Below are 23974 nucleotides of genomic sequence, written 5' to 3' on the forward strand. Positions count from 1 at the left end.
CAGAGGTTGGTACCCTCTGCCTCAGCCCCAGAGCGGTATCCAACTCCCACAGGATGAGGACAGGCTTGGGGGACAGAGGTGATTCCCATCTCTGTGCTTTTGGCACTGTTTGGGAGCGTGGCTGAGCTCAGTGGGACTGAGGGGCTGCACTGGGCAGTGCCTGCCCAACCATCCATGGCAGAAAGCTCAAAGGCCATCAGAGCAGATGCCTGGCTGTCCCAGCCAAGGGGAATCAAAGGCATCTTCAGCTCTCCCTCAGGCAGTTCCCTGCTTCTCTCGTCTCCTCTTTGTTGGGCTGGAGCTTTTCATTCATCAGTCACCTGCCTCACTGCAGAAGGGCTGTAATTAGGGCAGCACGTGCCTCCTCCTGCCTGCACATTTGTGCCCGGAGAACATCATCTCCAGCAGACCCTCACTCACTCAGGGATAACCCTCTGCCCCTGCCATCCTTCTCTTTTCCAGTACATCCATGGATTTCTCCTCCTGCCCTCCCTTTAACAGCAGCAAGAGGGAGCAGAGTGCCTGAACCGGGTCTGATCCTTGGCACATTGACCAGGGATGAAGCAACAAGGGATAGGAGAACAAAGGGCAGCTTTTGGATGGCTGGATCTATGCCACCACAGCTCCTCCGTACCCTCCTCTTTCATTCACCCTGGCTGGCAGGGAGACGGACAGTGCAAGGAACGAAGGCATGGGGAAGACCCAGTGATGCCAGCGTGGGCTGAGCCTCCTCAGCCTGCATGCAGGGCTGCCTGCCTCCACCACAGCCACCGGTGGCCAGGGAAGCGGCTGCACATGGACACAGACGGCCACAGCTCTGTCACTCCAGGCTAAGGGCATGCGTGCCCCTTAGAGATGCAGTGGTAACCCAGGGCTCCTACCTGTGAGGATGGAGACACTGTGGAAACAGCTGTCCAGCTTGCCCAGGAGGATGGAGAGGAAGCTGTCAGCAGCCAAGCCGGTGACGTCCCGCGTGCTCTGGTCGTAGACCACCACGTCCTGGTGGTCTTCTGCCTCCACCTGTAGGGGAGTGGCAAAAAATGGGCATCAGAGAAATGGGCTGCACACTGAGGATTCCACAGCACCATGGGAAGCAAAGCTGAATTTAGTGGTCACACAAGCAGGAAATTCCAGCTCTGCACCATTTCCACAAACTGGTTTTGGCCACCAAATGGGGAGTCCAGCGAGGGTGGGACTCTGCTCCAAGGCTGCAGGTGAATGTGTCAGTAGAGGTGCCCACTGGCGCACTCTCACCAACCACGAGTGCTTTTGAGCATCCTACCTAAAAGAGGGTCACTCCTCCCCATCTCCCACCCTCAGCTAGCTGTTACTTAACTGCATCCCAGATATCACCTTGACTTCTTCCACCACTTCCTCCCCAGCCAGCTTTTGCCCTCAGATACTCTTCCTCAGCCTGGTTGGTGTCACAAGGACAAGAACACAGGGATTTGGGAGTGGTTCTGCAGACAGGGGTGCTGCTAGCACAGCCCTTGTGCTGTGGCTGGAGTCAGCAGGGGCTGGATCAACAGCTCGTCAGGGCTCAGCCTGGGGACACCATGCCACTACATGTCACCCCAAACAGATCACCCCTAAGGGCCGAAGGAAAGGGAAAATCTCTTCTTTTGCTTAGTGGATGTTCTCGGTGATGCTCTTTCTTCCTTTTGCAATGTGTGCTGGGGCCTGCACACTGCAGGGATAAACTGGGAAGAGGGGAAGGAGCTCCTGGGCTGCTCTCATGTGATTTTACATACCACAAACTGCACCTAGCTGCCCACCACTGCAGGGATAAAGTGGGGCAGGTGAGATGGTGGGATAACCTGCAGGCAGGAGTTGCCCCACGCCTGGTGATGACTGGATTGCAATGAGAGCACTCAAGGCACAGCCTGACACTCCCACACCTACCTGAAGGTCCATGCACCAAAAGGAGATAAAAACCCTCACAGAGGCATAGCTCAGCTCGCCTGCTGAAGAGCTGGGTGGATGGCACACACCTGCCCTGAGAGCGCCTGCCCTTCCAGCCTGCAGGGTAAGGCACATCCATCACATCACAGGAGGAGGGGAGGCAGCAGCAAGCAGGGAAGGAGGGAATCGCAAGCTGCTCTCTTCTCAGCAGCCAGTGCTGGAGCTGCCCACTGGCCGCTCTGTGCCAAGTCCTCTCCAAAAAGTCTTTAGGAGACCACTTGAACAAGGTACCACTCAGGGATACCACCTCGTTTTGCTGTCTCACTGCCAAGCCCTATCTCACCACCAGAGTGGATTCGCTCAGGGTTGCTGTCATTATAATGCTGCTTTCACACCCTGCTGCAGGTGCTTCCCTGCTCAGCAACGTGAGCACCATCCAAATAAAACTGCAGGGAGCACTGATTTAGCTGAGCTCATCACATCTCCGCGCCGCAGCGGAAGGACAGCCCCGCACCAACAGAAATCCCCGTCGGGGCACCACGCACAGCTGTGCTCGAGGAAGGGGGGCTCAAGGGACCCACCTGTCCCCAGCCCGGCACCGGGGACTGGAAGGCAAAACTGGCCCCACGGCTCAGCAGGATGACAGGAGGCATGAAAGGGCAGGATAAGAGGGAAGAGAAAAGGACATGGGAATTCTAAAATAAGACACTGAAAAATGACTGGAGCCACCTGAGATAAACCAGATGAGGATCTACTCCAGCATCTTTTCCTCAGCCAATCCTGACGCAGGACTTTTGTGGGAGGTCATCCAAGCACAGCTGGAGGGAAACACGGTGGCTGACAAGCTGGTTCAGAACTGGGAACCTACCTCAGCAGCTGCCTAGCCCTTCAAGGCTCCCTAGCACATCCCAAACACCCAGTTCTCACCCTGAAGTCCCATGCAGGGAAAAACATCTTTCCCCAAAAGCACAGTGAGGCAGGAAACACTCTGTGGTGGGGCAGGGGCTCACCCCAGCTGCACAATCCTGGATGAGGAGGCTGCAGGAGAGATACCAGCTCTGGCTGAGCAGCATTATCCCACAATAGGATTTAGTGTTCCCTCCACACGGGAAGGCTTTGTTTGGGCCATTACTGCAGGGTTGCTGCGCGACGGCAGAGATGTGCAACACGGTTTACATCTTATTAAAGTTATAAGGTTTCACTCAATGTAAATGCCAAACAAGTGCTGGCCTCACATGGCCTGGCTGCAGAAAATAAATACCTGGCTTGCTGGGGGATACCTGCAGGAAGGTCCTGAGGAGCCCTCATGGAGCATACAAGGATGCACTGGCATCCCAGCTCCTCACCACAACGGGAAATAAGACACAGACATTTAATCAAGACATGGGTCTCCCATTAATCTCATGCCCTCCTGAAATGCCCCATCTCTGGCTTTAAACATAGGGAGGCTAAAAGCTAACTGGGCCAGAGGAGGGTAAAGCTGAAGAGATGCTCCATACTATATTCCTGCTTCTGCCAGGTGCTGGCATAGGACAGGGATATAGCTGACAACAGAGGTATCCTTCTGAAAGCAACACTTTCACAGGGGTTGCTGTCACCCCAAAACTACTGAAGTAACCCCAGATATCACCCTCCAGACAGGGTCCCCACATCCATCTAGCAAGGGACAGGAGGGCCAAGATGAAGCAAGTCTTTTGGCTCCAGACAGATGTTGGTTGGGGCTTGCAAACCCATGCATGCCTTTGAAAAGTTGCTGGCCACTCCAGGGCTGGAGGTGCCCCAGAGCAGCTCCCCAAGAGCAAACATCCCTCCTGCTAAAATCCTGGCTGGAGGGATACGACCAGCCAGAAACCAGGACCACCCGGCCAACAGCTCCAACCAAACCCCAGCTGAGACCATGGATTCATTGCCTTTGTGCCAAGCCCTGTGCCTCCCATCACTGTGCCCAGCTCTGGCTGGAGGTAACTCCCACATGGACATCAGTCCCCAGCACTGTGTGGTTAACACAGCTCAGGTCCCAGCTCTGCCTCTCCCCAGCTGCCAAGCAGGGATAATGATGCTCTACAGGTGATCCAGGCTAAGATAAGAGTGAGCTATTATTATTATCCCAATTACTACTGACATCTCAGTCACGTATTGTTTCAAAACACAGTGAATCACCCCACTGAAATAACAGGGCTTCCATCAACACAAAGAGCAGCCAGGCACAAGGCTCAAAAATAAGTCCCAGCTTTCCCTCAAGCAAAACAGCTGCTTGCAGAGCCAAGCTCCTAATGCAAACAAATAAATATTCCCATCACCTGAAGAGACCCTTGTCTCGCCTCAAAGCATGGCTGCAGTTGCTCTGCAGATTGCTCCACTTCAGGAAGTGAGAAGTGGTTGAGAGGTGGACTTTCCAGGGGGATCTTGAAGAAGTAAAACTTTCAACATTTCCCTAAAGAAATGCTAGTGAAAAACCCATGCAGGATTTTCCCATAACCTCTGCTCTCCAAACTGCACCGAGGAGCTGAATTATTCCAGTTGTTATCGGAATTTATTATTGTGAGAGTCTATTATTGTCAGCACTGGGAGAAGGGTTCAAAACCAAGCAGAAGCAGTTATGTTGGTACCATTTCTGTGTGGAGGGAAATGACTGCAAGAGGAATTGCTGCTGCAGCTTTTCCCAGATTGGGCACCATGGGAAGATGGTCCACACCAGGGCTTGGCTATGGCAGCTGCCACAATCATAGGATCACAGGCATAATTTATTGAAAAAAAGAAAGGGATTTTAAATGTCTCTATTTCTTCTTTCCTCCCAACTGTTGGTCCTTTCCTCTCCTCGCTCCAAAAAAAAAACCAGGAGCTGCTGTTATCCGACAGCATCACTTCAAACTGCAGCCCACAGAAGCATTGCTAATGGCACCCTTCCTTAACAGCAACAAGGAAAATGAGAGAATAAGCACTGGGAAAAGCAAATTAGACAAATTCTCCCATCCCCCGCTGCCAGCACGCAGGCAGGAGAGCGGCGTTGGCGGCCAAGTGGGGTTTGCCCAAATGCTTTGCCCCGTATCAGCCCGTCTCCCTGCCCAGGAGGCGAACCCCACGCCTAGACTCGCCGGGAAGGGATGAGCAAGTTCAGCGCTCTTTGCTGGAGGCAGGAGGAGTGGGACGAGGCGAGGACTCGGGGCTGCCCTTCGGCTGCCCGGGCAGCCCCGCGCCGCTGCCATCCGCCTTTGTCTCGGCAGCCCCGGCCGGCCGGGAGCAGGAAACAGGAGGAGGGCGGGAGGCCCGTCAGGAGGAATAAATGGGGCCGGACAATCGCGCTACTGATGTCACCCTTCCTGCCATCTGCTCCCCACGCCAGCCGTGCCCCCCGCCCCCCAGCACCGGGGAGCCGGGCCACAGCAGGGCTGGGGGACGCTGACCAGCGGAGGCAGAGGAGGCAGGGTAATGACACAGGGTGTCAGAGGTCTAAATCAGCTTTCAGCATCCCCTTCTGAGGATCTGTGCACCTCACACTGATTTCTCGGGGTCCCAAAATACAGTCCGACTGAAATGGGAGGTGGGGAGAAGGAAAAAGGGCGAGAAGAGAGTTCATCACCCCAAAAGGCAAACACACAAGTGCATGCACAGAAAGGCTTGGACACCCCAAGCCACAGCCACCCGCCCTGCTTTATGCCAGATGAGAATACAGCAATGATCCCTTCCCAGTATGCCCTTCCAGCTTCCCAGGACAAGTGGTTTAACCTCTCAGGGGTGTCCTGAAGCTTAATTGACTCCTGAGCTGCATGTGTTGGGGGAACCAGCCAGCAATGGGCACGGCAGGGGCTGTGCAGAGCAGCAGCACCAGTGGGGACATGCAGCCTTCTACCCATGGATGTGCCAGGAGGGATTTCAGCTGCATCCAAAAGAGAAGCAAAAAGGAGTTAAAGGCGATGGCAACGCCTCACTCCTCTTCCCCTAGCATCCCTGGTTACAATCACATCTCCAGCAGTACGTGGACCATTATGCAATGATCCAGGAGCCGGGAGCAAACGATCCTTCTAAGCTCCTTCTATGGGGACAGAGCAGGGAATGCCAGGAAGGACCAGCCGGCCCCTTTGGGAGCCCACTGCTCCACTGCAGCTGGCGAGCTGCAGGTTTGCAGGCGGATGGCATCAGCTGATGTTAACTCTTCCACGCTTCCCCCTTCGCTGTCATCCTCCTCTTCTTCCTCCCCCTTGCGCATCGCTTGTTGTGCTGCTGCTGCCGCTCCACGTGACAGCGGCCACTGCAGAGGTGACCCTCGCCGGGAGGAGGGCGGCCGCTCCGCTCTCCTCGGAGCTCGCGAAAAACTGATTATTCTGCTTTATTCTCCAGGGGATTTAAGAGCAGCTTTTAAAGCCGTTCAGGAATCAGTCCCTGCAATCCCCTCCAAATCGCCCAGCCCCGAGCATCCCCGAAGCAGATTGGCGCGAGGCCGCCCCCCCGCGCCGCCAGCCCCCTTGATCCCGCGGGGTGATGTCACCGCCAGCCAATGCGGACAGCGGTGGCTTCTCGGGGTGGCGGGGCGGGGGGGGACACACACGACGCAGATGGCTCCAGCTGGGCCCAGCATTTGATTAATCGCCTGAATTACCCTCGCTTTGCCATAAAATTACAAGGCGGGAGTGGGGGAACGGTGGGAGCGAAGTGGCAGGGCTGTGATGGCAAGCCACCCTCCGGACGGTGGGCCAGCCGCGGCTCGCCCCGGGGCCACTGCGGCACCCACCGGAGCAGCCCCCGGCAGCACCTCAGCAGGGCACGACCCAGCCCACGGCTCGGCAGGGACAGGGACACCCGGCACTGCTCCGGCCGCCCAGCTCCGTGGCTCGGAGCCACCTCTATTATTTAACCAGGGGCGATAGAGAGAAGCCTGGGAGAGATAATATGCCATGACACCGGATAAGAGCTTCTGGCGTCACAGGGGAGGAGGATTACATGTCCCTGAATGGAGTTAGAGATGACAGAGGGGAGGGGAAGAGTTTTTAGCAGGGGATTAAGTTTACAGCCCCAGGAAGGCTTTGGGGGGTTGTTTGCTGTCATAAGACAAGTCCTAAAGCTGATATACCTGTTAGACTTGCTTGGGGAGGGCTCCTGAAGCAAGGAGCCACGTCAGTGGGGTGGGGGCAATGAACAGCTCCCCGAGGACAGCCCTGAGGCCAAATGAGCTCACACTTCAGCTCTCCAAAGGGTGTCAAAGAGATGCTGGCAGATACCGGGGGTCGAGGGATGGAGGGGAAGGATCCCTTAGGCCAGTCTGCATCCCACAAGAGAAGAGGGTGTGAGCACCTACCAGGAAAGGTGAGGGTCAGATCCCTTACCTTCATCTTGGAGGCAGGCTGGATGAGCTCCGTGATGGAGACCTTGTCCTGCTGGAGCCTTCTCTTGACAAGCTTGGAGCAGCAGATGTTGACGGAGCTGAGGACGTGCCAGGAGTTGTACTCCACGAAGGAGCGGCTGTCGATGACCAGGGTGCCCTCCGCTCCGTTCCTCAGGAGGCTGGCCAGCTTCTTGGGGTCCATCACCTTGCGTGGGAGCCTGTCCCCAGCCATAACGGGCCAGTCCCCTCTATGGCAAGTGGGGAGCAAGGGGTGGAAGGGCAGGGCAGGGATGCCAGCACCCGTCTCCCCAAGGGGAATGAGCGAGGGGTGAGGGGTGAGCAGGGCAGCACCCGTCCTATTCTCCTCACGCTGCTAATGCCCAGAATGCCAACTCATTGTGCTGAACCTGGAAAGAGAAGAAAGGAGACGACAACCCATCAGCTAGGCAGGATGATAGCTGGATGTCTTCACCAGAACCTAAGGGTGCAACAAGCCACACTTTCGAGGTGTGTTCTCCCAGCCTGCTGGCATGTGTGGCTCCAGAGCTGCCCAAGCCAGAGGTTTTCTCTTTGTATTTAATATCTCTCAGCAGAACTTTCTTCTATAAATTTGTCTAATTGCTTTTTGAAGTCATGTCAGCTTTTAATTTAACAGGCACAGTGGCCAGTGGCAGGGAGTAGAATGGCTTGCCAATTACACTGAAGAAGTCCTTCCCCTGGTTTGCTCCAAATCTGCTAGGTGGTGGCTCCTCCATCGTCTACTGCTTGCACCAGAAAAGACCACATGTGCCTGTTCCCTAATCTTCTCCACAGTTCTTACCACATATAGACCTAATTTTTAAGGAGCTTTTCAGGTCAAAGCATCTACAGAGCCACCAGTTACACAGACAGATACCTTTTGCCACGCTGGCCAGCCCCGATGTGCCATGTTCGAGAGCCAGGCACATCAGGGACCTGCACAGGGCAAGATGTCACCTCCTTTGCCTGTTTCCAGTACAACAGCTCCTCACACTCAATTTGCTGTTTCTGACCTCTGCCAAGCCCAGAGCTATTGGCTTCACAGAAGCAGCTTAGCTCAGCTCTAAGGTTCTGCTGCTGCACAGTAAAAGCTAGTTCGGGGCCCATCACACATACCACCAAATCAGGTTTGCTCACTCAAACCACTTCACACTGGATTTCACCTGCCTGTTTATTAGAGCCTGCTCATGGGTACTTTTGCCAGCTTGCCTCCTGGCAAGTCAGCAGAAGACAAGAAATCAAGTTGGCCTTTACTCCTGTCTTCAAGAAGCCAGGCCAGGCATCAAGGCAGAGGTGCTGGGAAGCTGTACTTGGACTGAGATGGCCCCAGAGAGCTCTCTGCTTTTCAGCACCTAACTTGCAGAATTAGAAAGTGGCTTCACATACAGGAGTACCTGGTATGCAAATAACCATCTTAGGAGCTGAGGGGGGTCGAGCCTGGTGCTCTCTGAGGAGAAGAACGAGATTCCTCCATATCCAGCCCACGAGGTCTGCAAGAGCAGCAGGCAGGCTATGGAGCATTCAGCTCAGGGTGTCCTCTTAAGTTTTAATGGAACACGTCACTGCAAGGATGTTTTAATGGCATTAGGTTTTAAAGCCACTGCAGTCATTCAGAAAATAAGCCTGGGCTACTACCCGGCTCCTCTTGTGCTTGCCAGACGGTGTTTTAGAGAGAACCCACAAGCTGCTTCATGGAAGCTTTAATGCATCTGAATTAGGAGGACTATGAATAACGTGCCTGAAAAGGGCAGCGTAAAGATTTTCATTGACCTCTGCAGGATCAGGATTTGGTCCACGGACCAGAGGAGGCTTAAGAGTCACTCTGATCCGAGCAAGCCAGGAGTTCCCATTAGCTCTTACACCTGCAGGCACCTACTGCAATGGCAGCTCAAGATACAAAAAAGATGCTTGAGTCAGACACGCTACTGGGTGACATGACGGGGACCTTAGTTAACCAGCCACCAAACCTGGAGGACACTGCCACCTTGTAGGAAAAGAATGGAAAGCCACAGAATGTGAGGATGGGGGCTCCAACATTTGCTCTGGCTCATGACTCCAGCACTAACAGCCCAAACTTCCCTGGGCTACCAGACCTATCTCCCAAAGCAGCAGTAGACGTCCCAGTCTTCAGCCTCAGGATCCAAGCTCCCAACGGGAGGCCACATGAGGATGTGTAGTACTTTTCTGCCCTTGTATCACACCCCGGCTGCCTCTGCCAACGTGTTAATACAAATTATGGGAGGGAAAAAAAATCCCCTAGAAGCTGAGATAGTGACAGCCCCTCCTGGCACAAAGCATTTTGGCAGCCCCGTGGCACTCTGGCACACTGTGCCTGGCCCCACGGAGCGCTCCGCAGCTCCTTGCCACAATTCCAATTAGAGCAGCCCCCTCGGCAGGCATCGGGCGGTCCCCCCGCTGCAGGAACCCCGCTCCCCCCAGCTCTCCTCAGGGGGGCTTAAAAATTGAAACAGTTCTAATTAGGGGGTCTGAGGGGGAGCGAGGCTGGCTCCTGCTGGGATATGACACACCTCATTACGTTGCTACCGCCTTACCAGAAGCCCCCCTGCTGTCCCTTGGCTATAGAGCCAGGGCACTCAGAAAGGATGCAAATTAGCCAGCTTTTCCCCTTAGTGTTCCTTTCACACCCCACTCCCCAAATCACTTTCTGCCTCCCTTAAGCATCAGGACACCAGGCTGTGAATGTTTTTTGGCTCTTCCAATTACAATGAAGAAAGAAAAAGGGAGTAGAAAGAGTTGACAGACAAAAAAACCTAGAATAATACAGTGGCAGAGGGATGAGTGAAGCGGAAGGAAGGAGTGATCCAACATTGCAGAGCTCCTCCAGATATAACATGGTATCCAACCTCCAGATAGTGAGCAAGGGGTAAACTTTTGCGGTGTCAAACACAGAGGGATCTAGGAAAGATAACAGATCCTGATGAACATAAAACTCTTGAGAGAAACCAAGGCACAAAAGGCCTTCACAAAGTTTGGCAGATGACCGGAAGCTTGGGTGGAAGAGATTGGAGAAGACAAATGAGGTTTCCCAAGTCAGCTAATAACCCTCTCCTGCAGAGCAAGCAGATAAACCTCTGCAGACACATGTGACACATCAAACCCCCTGCACTCTCAGCTCCACCCAAAAGATGTGGGGGAAGGCAGGGCAAGGTTAGTCTTTTCTGCCCCTCTTCCCTTTATAGGGGATGGAGTTGGCCAGCAAAATGTGGTCACGAGGAGCTGTAACCCTGGCATTAGAACCAAGACACGAGGACTTCTCTGTGTAGGTTCAGCCAGGTCAAAGGCAGACAAGCAACTTCTCTGATAGCACCTTCACAGCACCTTGCAGGCTGTGTACGAGATGGTCTCTGAGAAGAACCAGCTGTAATGTCCTCATACCTGGGAAGACCAGAGAAGGAGGGAGGATGTCTTTCTGCTTCTGCTCAGATGGGTCAGAAGGAAAACGAGGGAAGAGGCTTAGCCATGAAGCACTGTTAAAGTAAGAGATCTTCTCACCCCGGTGAGAGGAGACCAGGGGAAAAGGTTAACCTGGAACCTAAATTAGGGTTTCAGAAACAGAGCTGTGTTCCTCTCTTATCAGTTTATTAAAGCCATCTTAATCTTCTTGAGTGTTCCTGAAGAACATTATCATAATCCTTTAATCCCACCTCTCCCTGGAGTGCCTGTAATGAGGAGATGGCCACATGGCTTAACTGAATGGGGACAGCCAGCAGGAGAGGCCACACTTCAGCCGAGGGACAGAAAGATGGGCAGAGATTAGCAGAGGGCTGGGCCAACTCAATGGGACTGTGTCCTTGGTGTCACCTCCACAAATGTGTGTGTAGGTGAGGGGAGCTGGCCACATGAGTCACAAGCATGGCAGAGATGCACACAGCATGCAAGTGTTCAGCCTGGCTGTGACCTTCTTCTGGGCAGGCCAGGCAGGAGAGCAAGAAAACCCAGGATACACCTCAGCCTGAGTCTGTCCATGTGGCATGAAAGACCACAGGAACTCATCCCTGTGCTGGCCCAACACAGATCACCCAGACAGAGCCCACCTCCCTCAAATGCTCATCCTGCACAAAGCCCCCAGCTGACAGGTGTGGTATGGGAAGGGTGCAGATCTGGTTTCTCTTTTACTGGAGACATCAGCTGGAAGGGCAGCAGGTCTCTACAGCAACCCCAAAGCTCACTGACCAGCATGTCCACTCCTTGCACCAAGCCAGTGTTGGTGGGAGAGCTCTCCCCTCCACAGGCAGCCCCTCCGAGGAGATGCTACCCCCACTGCCACAGGCAAGCCAGCCTTGCTGCAGGAACGCGTTTCCATCTCACATGTGAGACTGGAGCTACAGCATTCTCATCCCAGGAGCACACTCTTCTGGTGCCATCTCCACCTTGAGTTTACCAAGGGATAAGAGCACCACAGGCAAACATTTGTTTATCTGTCCCCAGTAATCTGAAAGCAGCCACTCCTAAGAACTGCCACTTCCACCAGGGACTCAGTGGCACTGACCCAAGTGATTTGGCTTTTCCCCTCGCAGCCTGGAAATATCTGTGCCTTGTGAGCCCTGCACTGAGATGCTGCCTGGCCAGGGCTCCTCTATCCATCCAGGTCAGCCCTGCACCCAGCCTCAGGCTAACGGCTGGGATGCTGGCAGGACCCCACTGGACCCCAGCTCTCCAGACACTTCCTAAGATGCAAACCGCAGCAGTTCTTCCAAGCCCCACACCCTTTTTCCATCCTCATCCCCTCATTTCTTTCAAATGCTTCAGCATTTAGCGAACTCCCCTCGGCTGGCTCATGCTGTTTGAGGGATTCCTAAATCACAGGACCATTACTAATTATTATTATTATTTTGCAGCAGCAATCAGGGACGCGGGGCTCATTAACAAGTTAGCACCTCTGGTTTCCCTGGAAACCCGCAGCTGCCAGGCAACGGCAGCTCTCCGGCCCGAGGCGATGCTACTGCAGCGCCTTCAGCTCATTTCCAGAAAGATGCTCGGGTCCTGCACGGCTTGACGAACCCAGCCTCGCCACTGGGATGAGGTTAGGAAACTCCAGGATGTGTCCCCTGCTCTACCCCATCTGCTGGGAACCTCAGCCCTTCTTCCCGATCCCGTTCTGCCACTCACAGCATCTCAAACTGCGCAGTGGCTCCTCCCTCCCGGCGAGCCATGCAGGCTTTCTCCAAGGGCGAGGAATTTGGAGCATAATGATTCCCCAGAGTAACAGTGGGACAAAGCTGTCAGGTGCCTGCAGCAGCCGCTTTAGAGGTGATGTAACTGATGACGATTTCTCAGCAGTTACTCAAGGTCCCTTTAAGAGGCAGCACAAAAGATTTCTCTGCTTGACGATGGAAAAATGGAGTGGGTTTTTTTTCTTTTCTTCGCTCTTTAAAAGGAGGCTGGGAAACACCACTAACCACATCTACTAACTCAGACACAAAATCTGCTCATACACCTTTCCCTAGTGAATCTCAAGGATGGGGAGGAACGACATCTCCCAGTCCCCAGCAGTATGAAGATGCAAGGGAGATGGCAATGACTTTCCTGGTGTCAGTTAAGCCAAATTGAGATCCACTGCTCTTTCCTAACCCCTGCCACCCACATGGCAGACAGAGGACTCCCCCACAGCTTCATCCACACTGATCTTACAACCCCTTCTTGGATCCCTGCACACCCCACGCACATTTCTCCTGGGACAAGAGCTCCTGCGCATGCCTCTCCATGCAGGGAACACATCAGGAAGGAGGCAAAGGGCAGCATTCTCTTTTTCCCACAACATATCACCCAGAGGCAGCCACTGCACTTTTGCCAGGGTTTCAAGCTTGCTGATCTCATGACTTCTTTAATTTTTTTCTCCTCCTTTCTACACCGCAGTCTCCTTTCAATTCCTGTAGGCTGGAAGCAGCATGCCAGAGAGCCCTGCAAGGAGTTGCACGCAACCAAACAGCACCCACTCGCCTCCCTGCATCTCCCACTGCCCTCCCCAGCCGCACCCTGCGGCCCAGAAGGTGTTTTCCACCAGAGGATGTGGCTGCAGGGCCAGGATGTCCTTCAGCAAAGTGCCAGATGGTGCATTCACACCGGACAAGGGACGTGGCGTGGAGCCACGTGGCAGTGCTGGTGTGGGGGTGCTCAGCCTTGGGTACGTGGCTGGTAGCATGGGACAACTCAGGGACGAAAGGAAAGGGGACAGGCTGTACCCAGCTGCCAGGGAGTCTTTCCCATGCACTGCCACCCCACAAGGCAGATCGGCTCTCCTGGCTGCAGTTAAGCCAAGCAAAGGGGTCCTTCATCTTCTCTCACCATCTGATGTCGTGCCAGCAGCTTTGGATGGGTTATGACTGCAAATGCAATCGCCTCACAGCCTGTTTCCACCAAAAAAGTGCAGTTAAGGATTTATAGACTGGCCACTCCCAGAAAAATTTCTGACTGCAATCATGGTAGTCAGTCTGGAGATCCGGTCAGGAAAACCGACGGGGACAGCAGGGAAAGGAATTTGGCTGGAGTCTAGATGACAAGGGCAGTATCTCCTCCTCTTAGACTTGTGCTTTTAACATGATTTATATGGTTTTCCCCTTTAGTATAAACACAAGCTTTCATTTTAAAGCCTACAAAAGCCAAGACCAAAGGTTATCCATGACCAGCCAGCCATTTCATCACTGCCTTTGCCCATGCTGAGGATATTTCTCCCAAGCACACTGCTTTCTAATAGCAAAGCTATCCCCTTTCCATTCTCACCCTGCCAAGCTGAGAGCTGGCCACATTCTCATCCCAGACCTAAAAGCACCTTCTGCTTTGAGCAGCTTGGCACACCTCACAGAGGACATGTCATGATGGAGAAGAGAAACCTAGTCCTGCTGATCTTCAAGGGCCCTTGTTGCCCACTGCCTGGTATCCCATCATGTGCTGCATGACCCCTGAGCCCAGCAGGTTTATCCTGGGGATAAGATGCTTCTTTGCCTTTTTACAACAAGAGCAGACAGAGGCAGCCCAGAAAGGTATGCAGTGAGATAGTTGCAGGGCTGGTCTGCCTCTCTCGTCCCAGGACAGTAAACACCATAAATACCTGCTGGGTGCATTTGCAGTCTCCTGGAGAAAGGGTCTCCAGGACCTGGGTCCTATTTTCCCACAACACCTACACACCAAGTGAAAGAAAGCACAGGATTAAGCTGTGGTTCTTCAAAGCTGCAGATAAATATAGCATGTCACTTCTTAAGCACAATCCCCAGCGACAGGAACTTGTCCATCTCAGCAGAGTGTTGGGGACAGTCATAGGTGAGGCCAAAGCAAGCACCCAGCACAGCACTGCCCTTTGCAGTGACTAATGACAGTGGCTAATGCCAGTGCACTGTCATTAGAGCCCAAATTCAAATGACAAATAGGAGCCCTGCCTCCCTGAAGAATAATGATGTTCCTTTCTGTTAGGTTGTCTGCAGTTTCTGGTGAGTACCAGTGCAAACTGAGGTGCAGATCCCAGCACAGACTTGCAGCCAGAAAAAGCCAATGCCCTCAGTTATGCCTCCCTATTCCCACAAATCTGTGAATCTCCCTAGAAGATCCAGAATTTAATGAAAATGCAAGGGGCTGTGTTGGTTTTCTATGGGATGAGACATTCCCCAGGGCAGCAAACATATTTCACAAGTTTTCTGACCTGGTTCATAGCTTGCTGAATTTTCTATATGCACACAATAGCCAAATTGCTCACGGGTTTGGGATGAATTAGCATGTGTCAGCTCAGGTTCTACTTCCTACCACAGCCCTAACAAGGAGGCACCAGCTCTGAGTTTTGGAGGATTACCTTTCTCTAATAAAAAACACACAAGACAGGCAAAGCCCAAGCTGATGTTCCTGCCTTGCTCTTCTCCTTTTCCCTCGGGAGCCATGATTCATTACCAACTGGTTTTGTTCTTAATCTGAGGTGACACAGGGGTGAAACAAAGTGATTTGCAGGTCTTCCTCTATCCTCACCACTGTGTTGAGCCATGGCTTGCTGGTCAGAGGCCACAGTTCTTCATGTATGAAATGCTGCAGCCTGGCCTCCTGACTGAGAGCTGGGTATTGCAGCACTTTGTAACATGGGTCTTCTCTCTGAATCCATATTATCACTGCTGCTGTGGGTGGCATGGACTCATTTGCTGGAGGAAACAGACAGAAATATTCCCCTCACCAACTCCAGGCAGGTGTTAAGCATGACATATATGTGCACTTTAACCCCAGTTTCAAAAAAACCACAGAGATATATCATGACATCCACCCAGAGATTAAACATCCTCCAACTCATCTCCACGCTAGCAGGTCTCACCCAGCCCTGCTTCTGAGCCTGCAAGTGACAGCTTGGGTGATCACACCAAACCTTGCTCCTTTTGGGCTGCCTGACCCCCAGCTAAGACCAGTTCAGTCACCCTCACCTTCCCACCTGTCCTGCTGGACTCCAACAGAGCTCACTCTTATCTTTGCATCAGGTACTGCTGAATGAACCTTGCTCAGGTGCCAGACAAAGAGGCAGCCAAGCTCAAAGCAGAAGGGATTGTGAGGATGACACAGAATTAACAGGCATCAGCATTCAGCAAGCAAGCGGAGAATGCGTCGATCTATTTTTAATGGTACAATGAGAGTGCTTTACAAAAGGATGTGTCTGGGGAGATTCTGCCCAGTCAGAGATTTGCATTCGGGTTTTTTTGCAGCAGTCAACTTCCCTCGATGTGTGGGAGTCATTTTGTCTCTTCACCACCCCACAGAGCAAATCAGAGGGCCCTGGCTCAGTTTTGGCTGGAGGCTCATCCCTCTGGGTCACCTTCTGCCCTGCTACATCCTTCTGACTTTCCACCAGAAGACCTGACCTGATGTGAGCAGCAGCTGAGGTGTACAGGACAGGTCCAGGCTTGCTTGGCTTCTGGGTGTCAGCCCTGCTGAGCCAGTACAGCCGCTGGGGACGTCTCTGCGAGGTCCCCGACAGCAGCAAAGCGGTTAACGTGGCTTTTCATGGGCTAGCTCCAGTCAGCAGTGCTGGCACCCTCTCTGCACCAGCCCTCCACTCAACAGCCTCAAGTGGCAAGCGAGGCTCCGGCTGCGCCCGTCCGCTCCCCACGCAGGGCGGCCGGCCAAGGCAGACGAAGATGGCATGAATAACTCCACTCAAGCCACGGCTCGAGGAGGACCAGGCTGCCACCGCTAGCTTGGAAATGAGGGTTGTTAGAGGCAAGGCAAAAACAATCAGATGTTGTAGACACTTCTTGGTTGCTTCTTTTCAGCAGCATGCCCCAGAGACGGAGGGACCCTCTTTGTCTGGAGGGTCTGGATTTCAATGGGAGGCGCGCGATTCACGCAGGCACAGGTCTAACACGTGGAAAGGGCTTGACTTACTCGATGCAAAAAACCTGCAGTGCCCTAATAGACTGAAATTTCTCCCCGAGCTTCTGCTGCATCAGCTGAATTACCATGTGTTAGCTGCAGACAGCAGAGCTCCTCAGAGAACTAAATCCCCTATTAAAAAGCTGAAAAGAGGCGAGCTGAAAAGCCGGGATGCAGGCACACTGCGCACCTCCGTGCCGGATGAGTAATGTGGGTTGGCAGAGACGGGCCGGAAAGACGCACTGCATCGTGAGCAGGGCTGGAGGACGTGGTGGGGGACAGGATGCCAGGGTCATGCTGTCACTGGAACCTCCAAGCAGGATCAAAGCAGTGGTCCACCTCATTCACGTCCCCTCACCAGCACTGCCTAATAACAGGTATCCTACAAAAGCCTGGGAGAAGCAGGGCGGTGGGTATTTATGGACTAGTCACACAATAATTTAGGTTTAAAGGGACCTCAGCGGTTCAGCTGGTCCAACCCCTCTCTCCCTTAAAGGAGAACGAGCATCAGCACCAGAACAGGTTGTTCTTGCCCTTCTGGTTGCCAAATGAGTTGTTCCCAGTCATCAGTGGACTCAGAAATAATGCTCCCCATAACTCAGCATGCTCAGAAACCCTACACAGAACTCAGAAACCCTACACAGAGAGCCTCTTTTGCAAATTGCTGGAGAACCTTGAAGGATTCTGGAGAAATTCCTGAAGAACACAAGGTCTCTGACCCAAGAAAAGGCTTTCTTTAAAGAAAATACAGTAAAGGCAGACAAGACATATATGCACACATCAGGGAACCACAAGCGCTTTCCACACACAAAAAACAACACGGAAAAAGGCATAAAAGGAGTGCGAAGAAAAGAGGATATCAAAGAAGGGTTTCCAGCCCCAGATAGGTTCCTGGGAGTCTCTTAAGTAAGTTTAGGCTTAATGCACACAGCCCCTGCACTTCTGTCCTGTTATTGCTCCCTGTTTACAAGAGGAGACTCTATGTACTGGATCAGCTTCCAGTGGGCACCTCCAGGTTCTCCTCTGAACCCAGCCTGGGCTAGCACTTCATCTGTCTTCTGAAATGCTGATCCTTCCACAACACCATGCAAACAATACCCATCGCTTAGGGAAAATGAAGATCCAAAGCAGCAAAACCAACCCTACAGAAGCCCTGGGCAAAGCAAGGAAAGAAGCTTCCTGCACACCAGTCTATATTATCTTGTCCAGCTGGGTCTAGAAAACCTCAGAGGAAGAGAGCCGAATAGCAGAGAAGTGGAGCCAGCCATCCTACAGGAGTCATGGCAGTCTGCAGCACAGTCTGAGCAGGGCTCTGTGCTGTGCACAGTGTAGCCCACCTTTACTCTTAATCTCCTTTCTTGGAGATGGCTGAGAACCAAAGGAGTCTCTTGACAGCATGGACCCAAAGGTTTGGGGCAGAAAATCTAGAAACAAATCTTGGAAGAGAAAGAGATGTTTTCCTTGCCATGAAGTCATGCTAAAGAGGAGACAGGGTCACCAAGGCACCGACCATGACCAGAGCTTGGTATGGTCCAAGCTGCTGGCCCACTTCCAGCAAAACAACTGTTCCTCGGGGATGAGACACATGTCATGCTCTCCCCCTCCATCAGATGAGCAGGCAAAGCCATCACTGGGGTGCACTGCACCACTCCCTGTCCCTGCAGGAACCTGCACTACCACTGATCACACCACAAGCTCTGCCTGGCTTTGACAGCAGCCCCTGACACCAGTAGTGCACAGCATCTTGGCACGGTCAGATTTTACCCTCCCTCACACTCCCCTGGCTGTGTTATAATCCTGCACACAGAAGTACACCCAGGTCTCCTGAGCAAGCTTGAGAAAATCTTGGGCACAGAGCTTGTTTAGCTTCTTATCTGATGAATGCTCCCAGGCCACTCACCTCCCTTCCCCAAGCCTGCCATAATTACGTCAGGTGCTCCTTCCCACTGGCATCAGGCGGGACAGGTGTATCTTCAGAGAAGAAATGTAAAGCTTGAAAAACAGGTTTTAAAACCCAGAGGGCATGGGGATGCAGAGGAGTGTCGAAGCTTTCCCCACAGTATGACTGCACTGCCGCTCTGGCTGCAGGAGTTTCTCTGCATAGCAGCATGGAAAAGAGTGCAGTGAGACCCAGAGACTGCGAGCACCTGGGAATTTCTGCAACCATCTCCCCCTTAACACGGCCACTGCCATGGCAGAAGGTAGAACAGTCTACAGACTCTCCCTGGCTGTCCTACTGGGAGAGAGGGATCAGCATCCACAAGCTCCTTCTCTTCATCACCTCCTTCTCTACCAGATTCAGTTTGCTGGCATGATTTCAGTATGATGGCAGTGTCCTATGAGCCTGCACCATAAATCAGGGCTGCCAAATGCTGGAGCACCTCCTTTTCCTCCTCCCATTCCTGATAGTGTGAACATGCTCCTCACCTGACTGTGCCCAGGGCTTTGGAAGCCGAGCTGTGCACCAGAGAAATTAACCTCTGATCCCTAAGAAAAGCCTTGTTTAAAGGCAAGGAAGCAAACCCAAAAAGGAAAAACCCTCATCCCACATGCAGATTACAGCAGCTGGTGCAGAGGTAAGGGGTAGGGATGGAATGGGGACTCACTTGTACTCATGCCAAGAGAAGTCACTTCAGAAATCCAGAGGCACAATGTGTTTCCAGCCTTTTGGGGGGTTTCCAGCCTATGGAGATTTCCTGGGGGAGGACAGGGTTGCACAGGAGAGAAGAGAGTTTTCTCCCACCTCTTAAGATCCAATTTGGCAGCATGGGACAGACACTACTGCTCAGTCCTACCCAGCCCTCAGGGGTGTTTTTGTAGTAAAAGTGACGTTGCATTTAATTTTAGGTGAATATAAGCTCTCCAAAGGCTCAGTGGCTTTCTCAGTGAGGCACCTGGCATCCAGCAAAAACACACTGCAGACAAACATGGTGCAGTATTTGCAAAAATAACCTCCATGCAGAGTCCCCAGTGAATGCTCCTAAGGACTCTGGCCACTTTGCTCAGCTCTCCCAAGCTTAGCTGGTGCTAGACTTTCAAGAACAATGCTAGATCCAGGTTTTCCTTACCTTATGTCTAAGCAAGGACAACTGAAAGCCACGGAAGGACAATCTGTTGGGTTAGAAGACTTTTGGTGCGAGCTGCTGACATCTCTGCTTGGAAACCTTCCAGCCTCAGGTTTGAGCCTCTCAATTGTGTTGCCAATAGGCCAAGGGCAGGAATTTCTGTGTAGTGCCATTGCAAAGAGGCATGTGGGCATCCCTGTGCTGCTCACACTCTCGCCTGTCTACTCTTGCCCCAGCCATTTAGACAATTCTGCACATCCAGGCTCTGCCACTGTGGCTGTGCCATGCAAAATTTGGGACAAAACACCTGCAAAGTCCTTGAGGGTGTTTTAAAATCCCAGATACGCTATGGCCAAGAGGATTTTCTTGGTGCCACAGCTTACTTCGTTTCAGGAGCTGTCACAAGCAAAATCAAAGCCAGTGCAGAAACCCCCATGCAGACCCAAACCCCAACCAACCTCTTCTGCAGAGAGTCCTCCCGGCACAGCCGCACTCCGGCAGCGCGAGCAGAGGCACACAGAGGCAAGGCCAAACCCAAAAGCATCGACTCCCGTGCATCGAGTCCTCCCGAAAACAAAGCTCTCCACAGCCGCCTTTGGGCGCGCAGGCAGCGTGCCCCGAGCCTTTCCTCAGCGCAGGAGGATGAGACAATGCGAGCCAATGTCAAACACCGCTCCACGGGCGAGCTGCTCTCAAGGTTATCATGGCCCCTGCGCTGCCAGGTGCAATTCTCAGCGCTACCTGCTTGGATATCCTCACCCTTTCCTGCGGGAGAGGGGTCTGCCTTATAACCCCAAATCACAGGGAGATGGAACCTCTGGCAACCATTCCCAATGCATTCGTCATCGCCAGCTGCTTGGGACAGGGATGGGCTCTCCTACATGCAGCACCCAGCTCCCACCAGGGAGCTGTCAATAACTACCGCAATACAAGGGATAAACGCATCCATGCCTAGAAAAATCCAAATATCCCTGTGAGAACGGCACTGCACCGCGTTCTTCCTTCCAACGAAACCGCAAATTACTGACCTGTGCACAGAGCTCCCCCAATGCAAGCTGAAGCACTGACATCAGCTTTTGCTGTTGCTCAGGAATTTAATTCTGGGGGAGGAGAAAAGGGAGGGGGGAGCAGGAAGGAGAAGGAACTTATTTATCAATAAGGGAAATAAACAGGAATCCTTGAAAACAAACAACGCTCAGCACAGAAAGCAACATTTACCGCTATATAATGATTGAGGGTGTGTGGGGGGTGATCAATCGGTCCAGGCACATTAGGGGAGGCGGAGAGGATTTTTTTAAACGAGCAGCTTAACTCATTAATCGCGAGCAGCGCCTTTGGAGCCGCAGCAATGAAGTCTTGCATGAAAACCCCCGCTGCTGAACACATGCCGGCTTCGTTTAAACGCCAAGGACACAGGGCGACACTCCAACCTCTTTCATCATCAGAAAAACCACAGCGCTGTTAACACCGCTTCCTCAAACACCAGCCCTCATCCCCGCCAGAAAACCCCTCCGCCCGCGACCCCCGGCCCGCCAGGACAGCGGGTATTCCCGGTGCTTCCCAAGCCCCCTCCTCACCTGCACCGCGGCCGCCCGGCAAGCGCACACCGCCGAGGCAGGGTGGGATTTCCACCGCCCCCCCGCCCCGAAAACAAGCGCAGCATCCCCGACATGCGCGGCCGCGGAGCGCCAGCCCACCCCCTCCCCCCCGAACCCCCGCTTCTTTCCCCAATCCCCGCCGTGGGGCTGCTCCCTTCCCGGCCCCAGCGCTTCGCACACATCATTCCCCCCGGCGCCGGGGCCGTGCCGGCCCCTCACAGCCGCGCAGCGCTGTTCCTAGCTGCACACACACACGCACACACGCACATATACCGGCACATGCTGGCGCGCTGTCCGCCGCCTCACGGCGCGATGCCGGCTCGCTCCCCACACGCGAGCGCCCCGCGCCCCCCTCCCCGCCTCCCCCGGGGCGCACGGCCCCGTCCCGCACGGGCACGGCGCGGGCACGGCGGGACGCGGCTGCTCCGCGCTGCTCCGCGCCGCTCCGCGCGCCGCCGGGAATGCGCCGGCGATGAGGTCATGCCTCGGGAGCGAGCGGGGGGGTGAGGGGGGAAAGGGAAAAAAAAAAAAAAAAAAAGGAAAAAAAGAAGACAGCGTTGACGTCACCCGCAGCCAATCAGCGCGGGCGGCGCAGGGCAGGGTGACGTCAGCCCCGCGGGCGCGGAGCGGCGCGGAGGGAGCGGGCGCTGCGCCCCGGGAGCGGCGGGGCCGGGGCGCCGGGAGAGCGGCCCGAGCGGGCAGGGTCTGAACGGGGAGACCCTCCAGCATGGGACAGCCCCGGAGCCGCGCTGCTCCTGGCGGAAAACGCGCTGCCGTGTGTTTTTGGGTCATGGATGGTTCCCGGGCTGCCTGGCGTTGCAGGGCTGAGCCGGGAGCTCTCCCGCAGCCGGGGCCACCCTGCCTGCCGCCTGTCAGCCCCTGCCTGCTGAGCCGGGAGCAGCACGGACCTGCGGGGCGCCCCACGGCACTCATTCTCTCTGGGGTGCCCACAGGCAGGCAGCGCCGTTTTGGAGGGCGGCATGGCGAAGTGTGACCAAAAAATGACTCAAAAAGCAGAAGGAGCCTGACCCACGGGTTGGCTTCTGGATGGATGGAGTGGGCTCCATCCCCATCCTGGAGCTTAGGGCTCCCCATCCTGCTGCTGGTTTGCCAAAGAACTGGGCAGCTGACCTGGTTACACAGCAGGGGCATTTCTCTGCCCTTGGCCCTAGCCTGGCAGCTCCAGCTTAGAGAGGGATTAGAGTTTAGAAGCTTAGGTTTTGCTGGTGCTTAGGAAGTGAAGGGAACCTTCCTCCCTGCCTATACGGATGCCGGATGTTTTAAAATTAACTCTCATGTCTCCAGACACGCGGCCGGCAGCTCGCTCAAGAACGTCGAGCTTCCACAGTAACTGGCGGCAAAATCTTTCCCAGAAATGTCATTTCTCATAAAGCACCAGAGGTATAAAACCCTGGGATGCTAAAAAGTCTCACTCTCCCCATTGCATAAGCAATGCTGAGTTCATGCCCTTCTCCTAAGCGCAGAAAATCAGCTGACCCAAAGCTGTCAGCAGGGAAACTTTTACAAAATGAGGGAATATTCTACCTAAAGGCATGGGTTTCGGCCCAGTTATCATAATCAGTGGCAAGATGCTGGGATTGCACGGGCACTCGCTTCTTTAGTGGCATGGGAACACTTGGTCCTGGTGGAAGCTGGAGCAGCAGCGTGACCGGCACAAAGCCTTTCCTGCTGGTTTTCCTGCCCAGCTCCCTCTTTGTGGCCATGCAAAGCACCCAGATGGGGAAAACCTGAGAAAACCTGGGGAAAACCTTCTCTTGCCTCAGCTTCAGACTGTTTCCTCTCCTACCCAACACCCCTTTTCTGGAGCAAAATAGGAAAAAATAGGGGGAAAGGAATGAGTCTGAAAATCCCAAAGCTTCCTCATAAAAGCTGTTATCTAGGCAGAGAGCCATGAGCTCACAAAACCTGCTGAAGGAAGAGGATTTAAGCAGTTATTTTCCAAACTCCAGTTAAAATCAATGTTTCCAATACTGGACCTGGCACATCATAGATGAGCATCCCAGATGAGCCGTCAGGAAGATTGTTCCCTGTCTGTCCAGTGGCATGGCACAGGGGAGGAGAGTGGGAAGCAGATGTGAGAAGTATGTCGAGTTTGCAGCAGGCAAGGGATGGGTAGGTGATGAGGATGAGGCAGAGGATGGAGTGTCCTGAGGGACACCCTTAAACTGTACATTCCAGCAAGGGACCAAGCTGAGCTCCCTCTTGAGCCTTCATCCCTGGCAACCTCTCCTCAGCTAATCCCCGGATACCCCTGCTGCATCCCTGGCTGATGAGGACACAGGAGATTTGACCCTGACAAAATCCCCGCTGGCAGCAAACAGGAGGAGCAGCTCCAGCGGGGCTGGGGACCAGTGGGACCCGGGTTCTCACGGCCACGGGAGTGGCTGCAGCCCACGAGCCCGCATCTCTCCCACGCCCACTGCTGCTGCGGGAGGCGCTGCAGCCAAGCCTCTGGTGGGGAGAAACCAAAACAAATGATTCACTGCTGCTGAACTGCTCCTGGGATCACGGGGGCCAGGAGCAGGCGTTAACTGAGGCTTGCAAAACCTCACCTTCCTCCCAAAGCTGGGAGCTAACACTATTTAGATCCCAGTCCTGCTCAACCTGATATTCTGGCGTTTGGGTGCGGACCCACGGCTACATGGAAGTGGGCAGCCAGCCTGAGCGAGGGCAGGGCTCTGAGCACACCTGGTCAG

The 23974-nt window shown here is 53.8% G+C and overlaps 1 protein-coding gene across 4 annotated transcripts in view; it reads right to left on the reverse strand.

Moving 5' to 3' along the window:
• The window catches only part of DUSP8 (dual specificity phosphatase 8), a 46080-nt gene extending 24410 nt beyond the window's left edge, over positions 1–21670 (reverse strand). Inside the window, exons 1-3 of one of the 4 annotated variants that reach the window (XM_041415006.1) lie at positions 21531–21670; positions 7224–7629; positions 882–1020 (exon numbers count right to left, since the gene is read on the reverse strand). In XM_041415006.1, coding sequence (XP_041270940.1) covers positions 882–1020; positions 7224–7454 — 370 coding nt within the window. In that variant the 5' untranslated portion in view covers positions 7455–7629; positions 21531–21670. Of the gene's footprint in view, positions 1–881; positions 1021–7223; positions 7630–19200; positions 19296–21236; positions 21263–21524 lie in introns of those variants that run through there. The other 3 variants (XM_041415007.1, XM_041415009.1, XM_041415008.1) reach the window with 3 other exon arrangements.
• Between the last annotated feature and the right edge of the window lie 2304 nt (positions 21671–23974).

The sequence above is a fragment of the Onychostruthus taczanowskii genome, unplaced genomic scaffold (genome assembly GCF_017590055.1).
Source record: "Onychostruthus taczanowskii isolate IOZ18803 unplaced genomic scaffold, ASM1759005v1 scaffold49, whole genome shotgun sequence".
NCBI classification, from domain to species: domain Eukaryota; kingdom Metazoa; phylum Chordata; class Aves; order Passeriformes; family Passeridae; genus Onychostruthus; species Onychostruthus taczanowskii.